Source organism: Camelus ferus, chromosome 27, assembly GCF_009834535.1.
Source record: "Camelus ferus isolate YT-003-E chromosome 27, BCGSAC_Cfer_1.0, whole genome shotgun sequence".
NCBI lineage: Eukaryota > Metazoa > Chordata > Mammalia > Artiodactyla > Camelidae > Camelus > Camelus ferus.
The window spans coordinates 10,770,362-10,783,746 of NC_045722.1; the positions used below are offsets into that span (position 1 = coordinate 10,770,362).

At 41.9% G+C, this 13,385-nt stretch overlaps 1 protein-coding gene across 2 annotated transcripts; it reads left to right on the forward strand.

The window, feature by feature from the left end:
* The first annotated feature begins 3 nt into the window (after nt 1–3).
* ZNF774 (zinc finger protein 774) lies at nt 4–13,291 on the forward strand. Of its 2 annotated transcripts, none has more exons than XM_006192602.3 (4): nt 4–176; nt 1,893–2,015; nt 4,085–4,191; nt 4,652–13,291. In XM_006192602.3, exons 2-4 carry the CDS (start codon nt 1,909–1,911, stop codon nt 5,890–5,892), a joined length of 1,455 nt encoding a protein of 484 aa, XP_006192664.2. In that variant the 5' UTR covers nt 4–176; nt 1,893–1,908; the 3' UTR covers nt 5,893–13,291. The 2 variants fall into 2 exon arrangements, with proteins under 2 accessions (XP_006192664.2, XP_014421417.2); XM_014565931.2 differs by lacking the exon at nt 4–176 and adding an exon at nt 183–325.
* Nucleotides 13,292–13,385: the final 94 nt, after the last annotated feature.

Consider the following 13,385-nt stretch of genomic DNA (forward strand, 5'->3'; position numbering starts at 1 on the left):
CGGGGGCGGTGTTTTCCGGCGGCTGGCTGTCGAGCCCAGAGTCCCACCTGTGTCCCCACAGCCCTGTCACGAATCCCGGCCGGGTTCTGGGAGGGACCGCCAAGGCGTTGCGGGCCCGGTGCGGCCCGGCGGTGGAGGACTCACTTCGTGCTCCATCTCCGGCTGGGCCCGGGGAGGTGAGTGATCCGGGGAGGGAGACTGCGGCTGCAGCCGGGTCGCTGCTGAGGGGAATGGATGGGGCTCGCCCGCCGCCCCGAAGTCGTCTCTGCCTGGTCCCCGCGCTCGCCTTTCGGAACCCGCGAGTCTTGCTGACGAGTGAGGAGAGGTAGCTGCAGTTTTCTCTGCCAGCGTCGGGATAGCTCATCCTCTTAATCAATGTTTTGTGGGTTTTTTGTTTTTTTTGTTTTTTTTCTTTTTTTTGCTCTTGGATGGTGGTCCCCGGCGACCCTCTGACCGCTGCACCCAGATTAGGGCCTGTCGGCCCTACCTCTGCGGTCATGTTCCTATTAATAAACCCAGTGAACAAACTGGTGCTTCCCACAATGGCACTTAGTCACAGCACCTCAGCTCTCTAGGGCCTTTGAGGTCACCTGTACGGGGACAAGAGACGGTGGGAAACCGGGCTTCTCTAACCCTGGCTAAGAACTATCCCCTCAACCCCTACCCTGCCCCGCATCCCGCATCCCGCAATCTCCTGAAGGTGGGCCCTGCTCTTGTGTTTTATAATGAATGTAGAAATAAAATGTATGCTCAAAACTCGTTACAGGTTTCACTTCCTAACATTATCTTTGTTCGTTAAGATTTTAAGCCAGAGATGAAATGTATTCCTACGCTTTTTAAGTTCTTGAAAACTCAGTACTTTATAAGTGACCCATAGCAATGTCTGTAAATACATCAATGTTTCCATGAAAAGTGTGTGTATTCTAGTAGTACCCAGGTGCTTTGATGGGTGAGACAAAAGATATGAAAGTAAAATTTCCTCACCACAATCTGGTCCATCCTCCATTGAAATGCAGAATTCTTTGTAGCAGGTTCAGCTGGCTGACTTGGGTTGGTTTCTATTGGAAACTCTTAAAGTGGGAAAACAAACAAACATTATCTTATATTTCTTTGTGACTCCTAGTGCCTTAGAACATATTGATTGCTGAATAAATTACTGATTCATCCAGTAACCTGACCCTTTCCCCCCAAATAATTTTTTCATGAGACTGATGTCAATTTTATTAATGTGTTAATGATTGTTTTCAACACCCAGGAAATTTTTTTGTGCTTATCCGCATTGAATTTCACTTAATTTTACAGCTTATCCGTGTTGTTTTCTAAAAACCTTCTCTTTTTAAGTTCCATTTCTGACTGCATTAAACCTTGAAATAGAATGGTACTGGGGCAGGTCCCTTAGGGCTTCTGCATAGTATGTCCCTTGAGGTTGACACCAAATCTACAAGCCAGGAAAAGTCAGCTGTTCTCATAACTAATATGTGTATAACTAAGGAAGTAGTTTCCTATAGCTAAGAAAGATGTAGGTGGAGAGAATCCAAAGCTTTCCAAAAATCGAGTTATACCTGCACACTCTCTGCTCTGTTTATCTTGTCCATCATAGACAATTTGTTCCTCAAAAAGTTAATGTCTCCAAAAGACTGAGGGTTCTGTAGATGTATCTGGGAGGTCCAGGCCTTGCTTTGTGTTGAGAAAGTTAGCCCAGGGAAAAATTATGTAAAAATAGAATAAGAAAAGCAACCCTTCTGTGGTTGACAGCATTTACTTCAGAGCTCTTCAGGTCAAGTGGGTTTTGTTTGGGTATCCTAGTGGTCGTAGTGGCTGTCTTTTTGTTTTGAGGTAATGGTGAGAATATCAAGAGAGCTACTGATGTATACTGCGATCTCTTGCTTTAGGAACTGATGACCCTCAATGATGTGGCTGGGGACTTCAGGGAAGAGTGAGTTACCTGGACACTGCTTTGAGAGTCCTCTTCAAGGATACCACCCGGCACGGTTAGAAGAGTGGGCTCTCAAAGGGTAAGGATGCTATTCTCCTTTAGATTTAAGGCAGATATTTTGAGAAGGCCCAGGTCTGAATACTCTCTAGGGATGGTGGTCTGTTAGAGCTCCAGATGTCTGTGGGAGTAGTTGCCTCCCTGGCAGAAAAAGAATGACTTCCATTTTTATGGCAATTTGTGGTTTGCAGATTTCTTTGCTATCTCACCGTAACCCTTTGATGTATGTATTTTTCATCCCTCTTTTCCATCTCAGGACCCTGAGACTCAAAGTTAAGTGGCAGAGGTGAGAGTCCAACCAGGTCTTTGTGGAAAAGGGAGAGGTCTCCCCATAGTTTTTTTTTTTTTTTTTCTGTCACTTAAAAAAAAAAACCTCCAGTGCTCTTTCTAAAATCCAATGGCTACCCCTTCTCTTTGCTTTAACTTCATATCCATTACACAACGAATATATACTCATTGAAGAAAAAGATAAGCAAAATGAAAATAAAAGTCATCTATCCCACTACTGAAGTTATGATCTTTCCAGCCATTTTCTTAAGTATATATACAATTAAAAAAAGAAAAAAATTGGGATCACACTGCATATTCAGTTGTATGTCTTACTTTCTTATATGTTGTATTGTGAATATTTTGACGACAATAAGTATCTTTCTGTACATTACTTAAAATAACCACTTTGTATTTTGTTGTATGAAATACAGTCATTTACATTAAACCACTTATGTGACCATATTTTGACCACTTTTTACCTATAAAGTGGCAATTTCATATGGCTCAATTAAATGTAATTATTTCCTTGTTGAGGGATTTTTAGGTCATTTCAAATTTTCATCAGTATTGTGATGAATATCTCTTAGCTAATTGCCTTTTTAGGAGGAGGGAGGGAATTAGGTTTTTATTTATTTTATCTTTAGTGGAGGTACAGGGAATTGAACCCAGGACTTTGTGCATGCTAGGCACACACTCTACCAATGAGCTATACCCTTTCCCCGCTAACTGCCTTTTTAAAAGTCTTATTTATTGAAGAGTAATTAGTTAATAATTAGTATGTCTTCTGCATAACTTTTTTTTTTTTTTTACTTTTTTTCATTTCCTTAGAATTCCCAGAATTAGAATTGCTGGGCCAGACAATACAGACAATAGTTACATTGCTAAGGTATTTGGTATTTTTGCCAAATGCCTTCTGAAAAGATTGAATCAATGTATTTATTCCTGTGAGCATTATATGAAAGTGTCCATTTCTTCATATTCTATCACAGCAGGTATTATAATGTAAGAGTCCAGGTAAAGTAATAGCGATGGCTAACATTTATTGAGGACTTATCTCTTCCTCCTCATGACAACTTTGTAAGGTAGGTCCTATCATTGTCCCTATTTTATAGATGAATACACTGAGACACGGTTTAAGTAACTTTTCTGAGGTCACATGGCTAGTAAGGCAGGGTTGGGATTCAAACCCAGGCAATATAACTCTTGAGTTTGCACTCTACCTCTCCACTAAATTGCCTTGATCGCCTAAGTGTATCATTGTTTTAATTTGAATTTCTTTTCTTAATGGTGAGGTTAAAAGTTTTTCATATATTTATACACTGCTTGTGTATTTTTCTTTTGTGAGTTGCCTATTCATGTCCTTTTAAAAAATTTTTTTTCTTATAAGTGTTTGTCTTTTTCCCATGGCTGTATTGACTGCTGCCCTTCTGGGAAAATTTAAAAGCCAAATATTACAGTTATAGTTAACTTCCTTGATTCTTTCTAAGGGTGAGGTCATGGTAGCTTGCTTTCTGATAAAATTATCTCTCCACATGGGTTTAGCCTTGTGCCTTCAGAGATGAGTTATTGTGCTTATTCTAGAGTTTCAATCACCCGTCTGATTTTTTTTTTTCAATGGGAGGGAAAGGGCTTTTTCTCAGCCTTGTGGGGAGATCACCCTGTTTTAATCACTTCATCATGGCTGCCCATTTAATGAGACCAAACACACATTAGATTTTCCCTGGGTGTTCTCCTCTGTCTAGGGAAAGAGGAGGGCTTGCATTTTGCTCTGGGCTTGTGTGGTTGGCTCAAATTAACATACTGTGTTCACTTTCCTTATAGGATTTCTAGACCAAGTGTAATCTCCCAGCTGGAGCAGAAAGAAGAGCCATGGGTCCTGCCACTCCAAAATTTTGAAGCGAGGAAGATCCTAAGGGAAAGTCACACAGGTGAGATGTGTTACCCAGTGGGCAGAAATCCAGTATTTCAGCCCTTGTTTAGATGAGGAATTTGGAATCCTGCCCTAGACTTTCGTTATTACTATTAGAAGTTTAAATTTGACTTCTTGGGCACTCAGTAGTTGACCAAAGAAAGTCCTCATTTTAAGTAAACATTCCACTTTTGTCTAAACTCTGACATCTTTGAGAGGTGTTGCCTAATTTTGACACTATGTAGTACACTCTTGAAGGACATCGAGGTCACCTCAAGATTCATCTGAGCGTCTAAAAATAAAAAGGGTTTGGAATTCATGTTTTCTGTTACCTCAATGATCTTCAGTAAACTTTTCACAAAATCAAATTAAATGTGGTCTGTTGCAAAAACACTAAATTTAATCTTTCTTGCTGCTTTCTGATGATCTTTCCTGATAACTGATAACTTTATTCTCTGTGACTTCTGTTTATTTTTCAGACTTTAAGAATCAGGTGGTAAAACTTGATCAGGACATTCCTGAAACAACAGAACCATGTGGAACATCCTCAGAAAGGGCCAATAAAGATATTTCTCATACTCCTAGTTGGGGAGACAACTGGGAGGGGGGTCTTGAATTAGAAGGGGAGCATGGAACCCTCCCAGGAGAGGGCCGGCAGGAGCCCTTTTCACAGGAGAAGGAATTAAACAAGCTCCTGGAAGGATATATAGGAAAGAAGCCTGTGTGTACAGAATGTGGAAAAAGCTTTAACCAGAGTTCCTATCTCATAAGACACCTAAGAACTCATACTGGTGAGAGGCCTTACAAATGCATCGAGTGTGGGAAAGGCTTCAAGCAGAGTTCAGACCTTGTCACCCACCGAAGAACGCACACAGGAGAGAAACCCTACCAATGTAATGGGTGTGAGAAAAAATTCAGCGACAGCTCAACACTCATCAAACATCAGAGAACCCACACGGGTGAGAGACCCTATGAGTGCCCGGAGTGCGGGAAGACTTTTGGACGGAAGCCACACCTCATAATGCACCAAAGAACCCACACAGGAGAGAAGCCCTACACTTGCCTCGAATGTCATAAAAGCTTTAGTCGTAGCTCCAATTTCATCACCCACCAGAGGACCCACACAGGAGTGAAGCCTTACAGGTGTCAAGACTGTGGGGAGAGTTTCAGCCAGAGCTCGGATTTGATTAAGCACCAGCGAACCCACACAGGAGAACGGCCCTTTAAATGCCCGGAGTGCGGGAAGGGCTTTAGAGATAGTTCTCACTTTGTAGCTCACATGGGCACTCACTCAGGAGAAAGGCCGTTCACTTGTCCTTACTGCCACAAAAGCTTCAGTCAGAGCTCACATCTGGTCACGCACCAGAGGACACACACAGGTGAGAGGCCTTTTAAGTGCGACAGCTGTGGGAAAGGATTTGCCGACAGCTCGGCCCTCGTTAAGCACCAGCGGATCCACACAGGAGAAAGGCCCTATAAATGTGGCGAGTGTGGGAAGAGCTTCAATCAGAGCTCCCACTTCATCACCCACCAACGAATCCACCTAGGAGACAGACCCTATTGCTGCCCTGAGTGTGGCAGAACCTTCAATCAGCGTTCCCACTTTCTCACACACCAGAGAACACATACAGGAGAAAAACCTTTTCACTGTAGTAAATGTGACAAGAGCTTCCGTCAGAAAGCACATCTTTTATGCCATCAAAACACCCATTTGATCTAAGAAGTGATCTTTAGTGGGTCTGCTGCTCCCTTCTAAATTTCTACAGCTATTACTTTTAAGTTCTCCAAATAGAGAAAACCCGAACCTGGGCATCAGCGGCTCATGTTGGGCCCCGATCTGTTCCCTCTTTTTCCATGCTTTTACTGGCGAGGATAAGCCTATAGGGTCCAAATAATGTTCTGAATACAAAGGGTATTCCTTTTTTAGTAGTTTTGACTGACTCTGAGACAGAAAAATGTGTTTAATGATTGATGCCTGGTTACTAAAAGTGAAATGAGATAAATGTAGTCACATGATCATTATTAATGGTTAACATTTGAGATCTTAATACAGAGCCCTTAATGTAATACTGGGCCCTTAAAAGACACTCAGTCCAAGGTTGGTTGCTTTTATCAGTTTTATTACCAAGAAATTTATTAGTGCAACCCCACAAGCCCAGAACTTGCAAGAAATAAGATTGGAAGTAGAAGATTTGGGGTGTGAACACATAAATGTAATGAAACAGAAAACACTCTCTTATTCCAGTGCTATGCAGGCAGTAGTCACCAGATGTCTCATTGCCATGACAAGGCAGAATTACCGTAGAGGATGTCTGCGGTCTTGTGACTCAGAGGCTGAAAGAATTTCCGAAGCTCCTTGTACAGCAGTCTATGAGGTACTGTCACTGAAAGTTTGCTGCCATCTGAGGCATAGAAAGTATCCTGTGATGGACAAGCCTCAGGGCCCCAGAAGAGGACAGTAAAATTGTGGAAGCAAAATTGCTGAGAACGTTAAACGGTACTGCAGGGATTCTTTCTGGCCTTTAGCTGAAGGAAATAACTCTTGATTTCTAATTAGCTGGGTCATTGGCCCTTAAGTTTTAAGTTAGTGCAACTCTGATCCTTTTAGGGTCACTCATTTTATGCACTATATTTAATTGAAATATAGTCCTATATTTAATTGAAAAAATTGAGGGAAGGCAGTGTGTTGGAAGGGACACTGACTTCATGAGAAGAGGTGTTTGAGTCCTGGCTCTGACACTTAATTGGCCTGACTTTCACCTTCTCTCAGGCCCTACCTTACCTACCTCACAAGGTTGTTGTGAGGATCTAATACACACCTGCACACGCACACATGCATGCACACACTCAAGCACTTTGTTGTTAAACTATAAAGTGTAACATCTCTAAAGTTTAATGTTACAGTTTTGTTGCTAATGTCTTTTTTCTGAGGAACTCTGGCTAGTATTTCTCCAGGTGTCCCGTTTTCTCTCATATTGAGGGACTTATTTTTTTACCTATTGAAAACCTAGGGCCTTAAAATGCTAATTGACTCATTATGAGTCACACAGTTAATAGAAGAGCCAGAATTTGTCTGCTGGTCTCTTCTTCAGCAGCATAGAACAGACCAGCTCTAGGATATGTTAGAGTGTCTGAGACACCGCAGGACTGGAGGGCCCATATTACATCCACTAGACCACTCTGAATTTGGAAATGATGGAGGGATGTACCCAAAGTTCCCAACAGCTTTACAGGATCCTGTGCTGGGGTCCTTGATCCTCATGGAGTAAGGTGGGGTACTAACAGCAGATGTAAGTGGTTGAGGAGGGAGCTGGGCATTTAACACTCTACAGAGAAAAGTGGTAAACTGAGGGTTTTTTATTTCAGCCTTCCTATGTCAATACAGACTAAATTAATACATCAGCCTTGGAACACGAGTTCTCTTCCATTACGTAGAATGCTGAGTACTGTAGCTAATGGGGAATAGAACTCAGCTGATAACTAAACCCTTTCTTTAGATAATTGATCAGAAAAAAAAAATCTGGTTACAGCAGCACAGTAAATTCTTAAAATGGGAGCCCTGACCAGTAGCATTTTCATCACCTGGGAACCTGTTAGAAAGAGTCCCCACCCCAGAGTTACTGAACTGGAAACTCTAGAGGTGGGGCTTAGCAACATGTAGTTTAATAAGCCCTCCAGGTGGTTCTAATGCATGCTCAAGTCTGAGAATCACTGCTTTCAAAGGTATCTCTTCTACTAACGTGGCCATGATATGATTATTACTCCTAAAAGGTATTTGATAAAAAATATCAAATACTCCAGTTAACATTCACGTTTCCCTAGTTATACTTTTGGGGGGGGGTGGATTTAGGTTTATTTATTTATTTCTAGAGGAGTTACTGGGAATTGAATCCAGGGCCTTGTGCATACTAAGCATGCACTCTACTCTCCCCCGCCTTTCCCCCCTCCTTTTGTTTTTCAGTTTGTTTGAGCCAAAATCCAAATAAGGTCTTTACATTTGATTGGTTGATATGTTCCTTGCAAGTCTTGATCTAAAGTCCTCCCTCTTCTCTCTCCTTTTCTTACCTCATTTGTTGGGAAAAAAAACCTTACTCTTTAAGTGTCTCCCACAGGTCTGTACCCTATAGGGTCCTTTAACATACTCCTCTATCCTCTAATGTCCTAATATTGGTAGTTGGATCTGTAAATAAGATCAGATTCAGATTGAGGGGGAGCACGAATACGCCATAGTGTTCTTATGTACTTGTATCAAGAGGTACCTGGTGGTTTTGTTGTTGTTTTGTCTCTTTACTTATGATGTTAGCAGCCTTTCATAGGCCCTTACTTCACTTGGGTGTGACAGGTGGTGATACAGCTGTCATTTCTTCTTTTATTAGCTGGAAAGCTTCTATAGAGAGAACTCCCCTAATCAACAATTTGGTTTCCCTGAGGCACAATTTGTATAGTACAGATCTGCATAATAGCACAGTAGCTACTTGATTAGAACTCTTTTGATTTTTTTAATATCACTATATAAATTTTGGCCTCCATGCCTTAGATTTCTAACCCTCTTCCAATGAGGTACTCTGCTCTGACAGGACGTGTATAAATGCATGAATCTCAGGTTAACTTTATTAATATCCCCTATCATTCTTCTCCTGCCTACTCCCCTCCAGTTTGTCTGGGTTCCCCAGAAAGCAGTGGGCTAAAGAGCTCAGTAAGTACTTGAGTGAGTCCTTCATCAGGAGTGAACTTGCTCAGTTGTCAGTTAATATTTCCTGATATGATCCAGGCCTGAAAACAGGAGAGGAAACTACATTCCTATTAGCTAGGAATGGTTTTACATCACTTTTATGGTCATATGAGAGTATACCTTCCTTTATCTTATCTACCCAAGGATTGTTCTAAATCAAATATGATCAGTATGTTAAATGACAGCAATAATTTATAAAAATCAGATGAGACGGTAAGGAAAAAGCCTGGCAGGCAGAGGTAAGAGGTAATTCATGTGCGATCCAGGGGTACCATCTCCCAGGGGTGGAAGTGTTTTGGATGGCCAGGGGCAACGATGTGGAATGAGAAAGTTCAGCGTTGAGTATGATCTTCCTCAGAAGTGACACTCTGAGAATTTCATACTGGATTAATGTGAAATGTCTTAGAAGAGTGTTCCACAAGAAGGAGCCAGTTAGAGGACATGGAGGGACACAAAAGTTGCATTATTAGCACAAGCAGGCATAACCCTAAACTGGACTAGGAATGCGACGTGGGCTCCTTGTTTGTGAGCGACCCTAGATCTTGGAGGCAGGGTGTGGAAGCATCACAGAATCAGGAATCAGAAGAGCCAGCCTCTAGTTTTGGTGTGGTTATTTACCAGCCGACTGTCTTTGGACAGGTCAGTTGATCACTCTAGGCTTCAGTCTATCTGTGAAGTCAGAAACAAAATCTTTGTCTCTAACTGCTTTATGAATTTGGGGCTCTCACGGACCCCAGTACTGTCCATGTCGTGAGCAGGCTGTTCCACATGTGCACCTTCCTGCTCTGCGAGGATGAAGCAGGTGGCCCACAGCCTGGGTCCCTCTCCCTCCCACTCTGCAGCCCTCTCCAGCTTCTTGTAGGAGAGGGGAAACCTCACAGCTGCCTGCGGAGTTAGCATGGTGTCTCCAAACTAAAGACCTCCCCAGGCTCCGGCCCCTCCTCTCCCGACTTCCCAACAGCATTTAACAGACACGGGTTGCTGGCTTATAACATAAACTGAGTCTTTTTCTATCACCTTGTTTCTCATATTGTACCGGTGTGCCTATCTTATAAGCTGTGAACTCTTAAGGGACGATGTGTGACTTGCTTTGTGGCTCTGCCACCTGCTCCCCACCAAGCTCTGCAGCCATGAGCAGGGAGCACTTAAATGGTATTGGTGAGAGTCAAGGTAACTGACTTTCCATGTTCCCTTGTTTCTACCCTGTGACTGGGCCATTAGCTTCTTTTACATGCTCTATACTGCTTCTCTCTCTCACTTCAAAATCCACATCATCACCAAGCCCTATCACCTTTGCCTCTCAGATTCCTCTCAACCCCATCTGTCAACCTCTCCATCTCCACCGCCGCTCTCTCATCCCAGAAGACCACCATCTCTTGTCTGGATTTCTGCAGTGGACTCCTAACTGATCTAGATTTTATTTTTACTCTAATTTCTTCTCACTGAAGCAAAAGTGATCTTCTAAAATCCTGAATCTACTTACATACTTAAAGCCAGTAGCTTCCCATTGCTTTAGGATAAAGACTGAAATCTTTAACGAGACCTATAAGGCCTGCCTTGGTTTGACCCATCCTCCAGTCTCTTCTGGTATCACCTTGCCCCTCACTCACTGTGCTTCAGCCCACTTGCTTTCTCTGTTCCTTGATCACACCAAGGTCATGCACACCTCAGAGCCTTGGTACTAACTGTGCCCTCTGCCCAGAATGTTCCTCATCCAGATCTTTGCTTAGACTCCGATTTGTCAACCAGGTTTCAGCCTAACTCTCACCTCCTAACAGAGACCTTCCCTGCCTATCCCATCCAAATTAATCCTCCTCCCCAACAGTCACTCTCTATCACATTATCCTCTTTTATTTTCATCGAAGTCCTTACACCTGTCTGATATTTTCTTGTTTACTTATTTATTTTGGTCAACTCCATGATAGGAGGGAGCCACTTCTCCTATTTCCCATTCATTTCCTGGTACCTAAAACAGTGCCTGGCATGTAGTAGGTGCTCAGTAAATGCTCATTGGATGAATTAATGAATGCATACTCACAGGCAAGGAACTCATGCTGGAAAAGCAGCAGTGTGAGACAAAGCTGGACAGGTGAGTGAGAGTCACACCAAGAAGGTTAGTTGCCAAACTGAGGAGTTCGAATGTTATTCTCTGGGGAATAGAGTGTCACTGCTGGTTTTCCAGTAGAGGAGAGGCATGATCAGCATTTGAGGAAGTTTGATTTGGCAGCTGTGTTAAGTCATATTCCAGAGAAAAAAACCGAAGGCATTGATGTAACAGTGTCTGGCCCATAGTAAGCCTCCAATAAGTGATTGTCATCACCAAGTACCATGGCAGGCACTGGGGGATACAGAACAAAAAGGCAATATCATTAAACTTTCTGTCTACTTCACAATAATTCTTCCTAGATCCTATTGTCACATTCCTTCCCCTACCCCTTTTGTCACACTTCCATTAATATGTAGTTATTCTCAGAGCTATCACATCTAGGCCCTTTTAATCGGGCTTCCTACCACCAGTCTGCCTCTAGCCTAGGTTCCTCTCTGCCCCTTGTTTCCTGTATTTTGTTGGTGCCAAGTCACATAGCTTCTGCCTCCACACTATCTCTCTTTTTAATTGTAAAAGCACCACATGCTTTCTGTAAAATTCTCCAGAAAATACAGAAGTGCCCAAAGTGAAAAAATGGAAATACCTTGTCTCTTCCTCACTGCCTCCCCCAACCTCACTTCCCAGATACCAGCTCTGTAATAGCCCAGCGTGCCAAATCTCATTTCTAGCTCCTCTTTTCCATCCCCACTGCCATCATCTGAACGAAAGGGATGATTTTCCATCTGTTCTCTTTGACTTTTTCCTTTAGTTCAGCTCAACAGACATTTACTGAGTGCTTCCTATATACACATGGAGTCCTACATTAGACCATGGAGGTATAAAGACAAAACAGTGAAAGAGGTCCCCATTTAAGAGCTGTTGAACTTTGGGCAAGTTACTTACTCTCTCTGACCCTTATTTCCTTATCTGTAAAATGAGGTTAAGCTCAGTACCTTCTTCATGAGGTTGGGTGAGGATTAATGAGATGACACATAGAAAACTGCATAGTAACTGGTACATTGTATCTGCTCTATAAATGTCAATGACAACAATGATAATGATGATAAGCTTGCGTTGGAGGAGTTTATAATTTAATGGAGAGACTTGAAAGAATAGGAATTATCTAGGTGAAGAAAAAAATGGGAAAATATTTTTTGGAAAAGAGGAGATGAGCAGTTTAATTGAAATTAAAAGTTAGAGGTAGAGATTTGGGAGACTGAAAGAGAAGAGCTGGTTCTCATCCTCTAAGAATATTTCTCAAAGTGTGAGCCAGGGACCACCTGCATTAGTTCTATCTGGGGTGCTTGTTTAAAACGCAGACTTGGTGCCCACCCCAGGCCAAATTGATAAATTCACACAGTGGAACCATTGAACACATCAGGAAAAATGAACAAACTACAGTTATGTGCATTAACACAGATAAGCCTCACAAACTCAATACTGAGCACAAAAAATAAGACACAGAAAATACTTATAGCTAGGGCCAAAATACAGTAAAGATTAAAACATGCAAAGCCAAATACTGTATTGCTTAAGCAGTAAGGATACACACAAAACGGCAATGAAAAGCACAGGATTTATCAGCATATAATTCAGGGTAGAGGTTAACTGGAATGGGGAAGAGGATGCTGAGTTTCTATTTCTTAAGCTGGGTGCTGAGCCCACAGGTTTTCTTTTTATTACAATTCTTTAAATTAATATGCATTATTTAGATACTTTTTACTTACAAGATACTTCACAAGGGAAAAAAAAGCAAATAGGAAAACAGAATACTCTTCCAGAGACTGCCCTTTTCCACTTAAATCTCATAGAATTGAGTTATACTAAGAAAAAAAGAAAGGAAAAAACAAACAACAACAACAACAAAAAACCAATCCAAATGCCTGGGTCTGAACAGACACCAGGCCAATCCCCTCTATTCTTTCTTAATCACAGCTCACACTTACTCATTTTTCCTTCCATTAAAAAATAAACCCTCCCTTTATCAGTTAGTGCAGATAGATGTCTGGAAGATTACAGGCCCACCCTCCTAAAACAGCCAAACGAGGACCCCTGTCTGAAGGGAGGATGCCCTGCCACATTAATAATGCTTTTGAGAACATCCTTTTTTTTTTTTGTCTCAGGGAAAATATTTCCACAGGGTGTGAACAGTTTTACAGCTCTTGTTGCTTGCTGCCAAATCATTTTCCAAGAGAACTGTATCAATTTACAATGCTACCAGCAATAAATGACTACCAGTTTCACCACACCCTCATCCTCGAAAAACTGTTTTGCTAATTTAATAAACATGATTCCTACATATTGTTTTAATTTGCATTTCTTTGATTATCAGTGAAGTTGAACACTTCTTCATATGTTAGCTTCTTTATTTCTTCTGTTGTTTGTCATTTTTGTA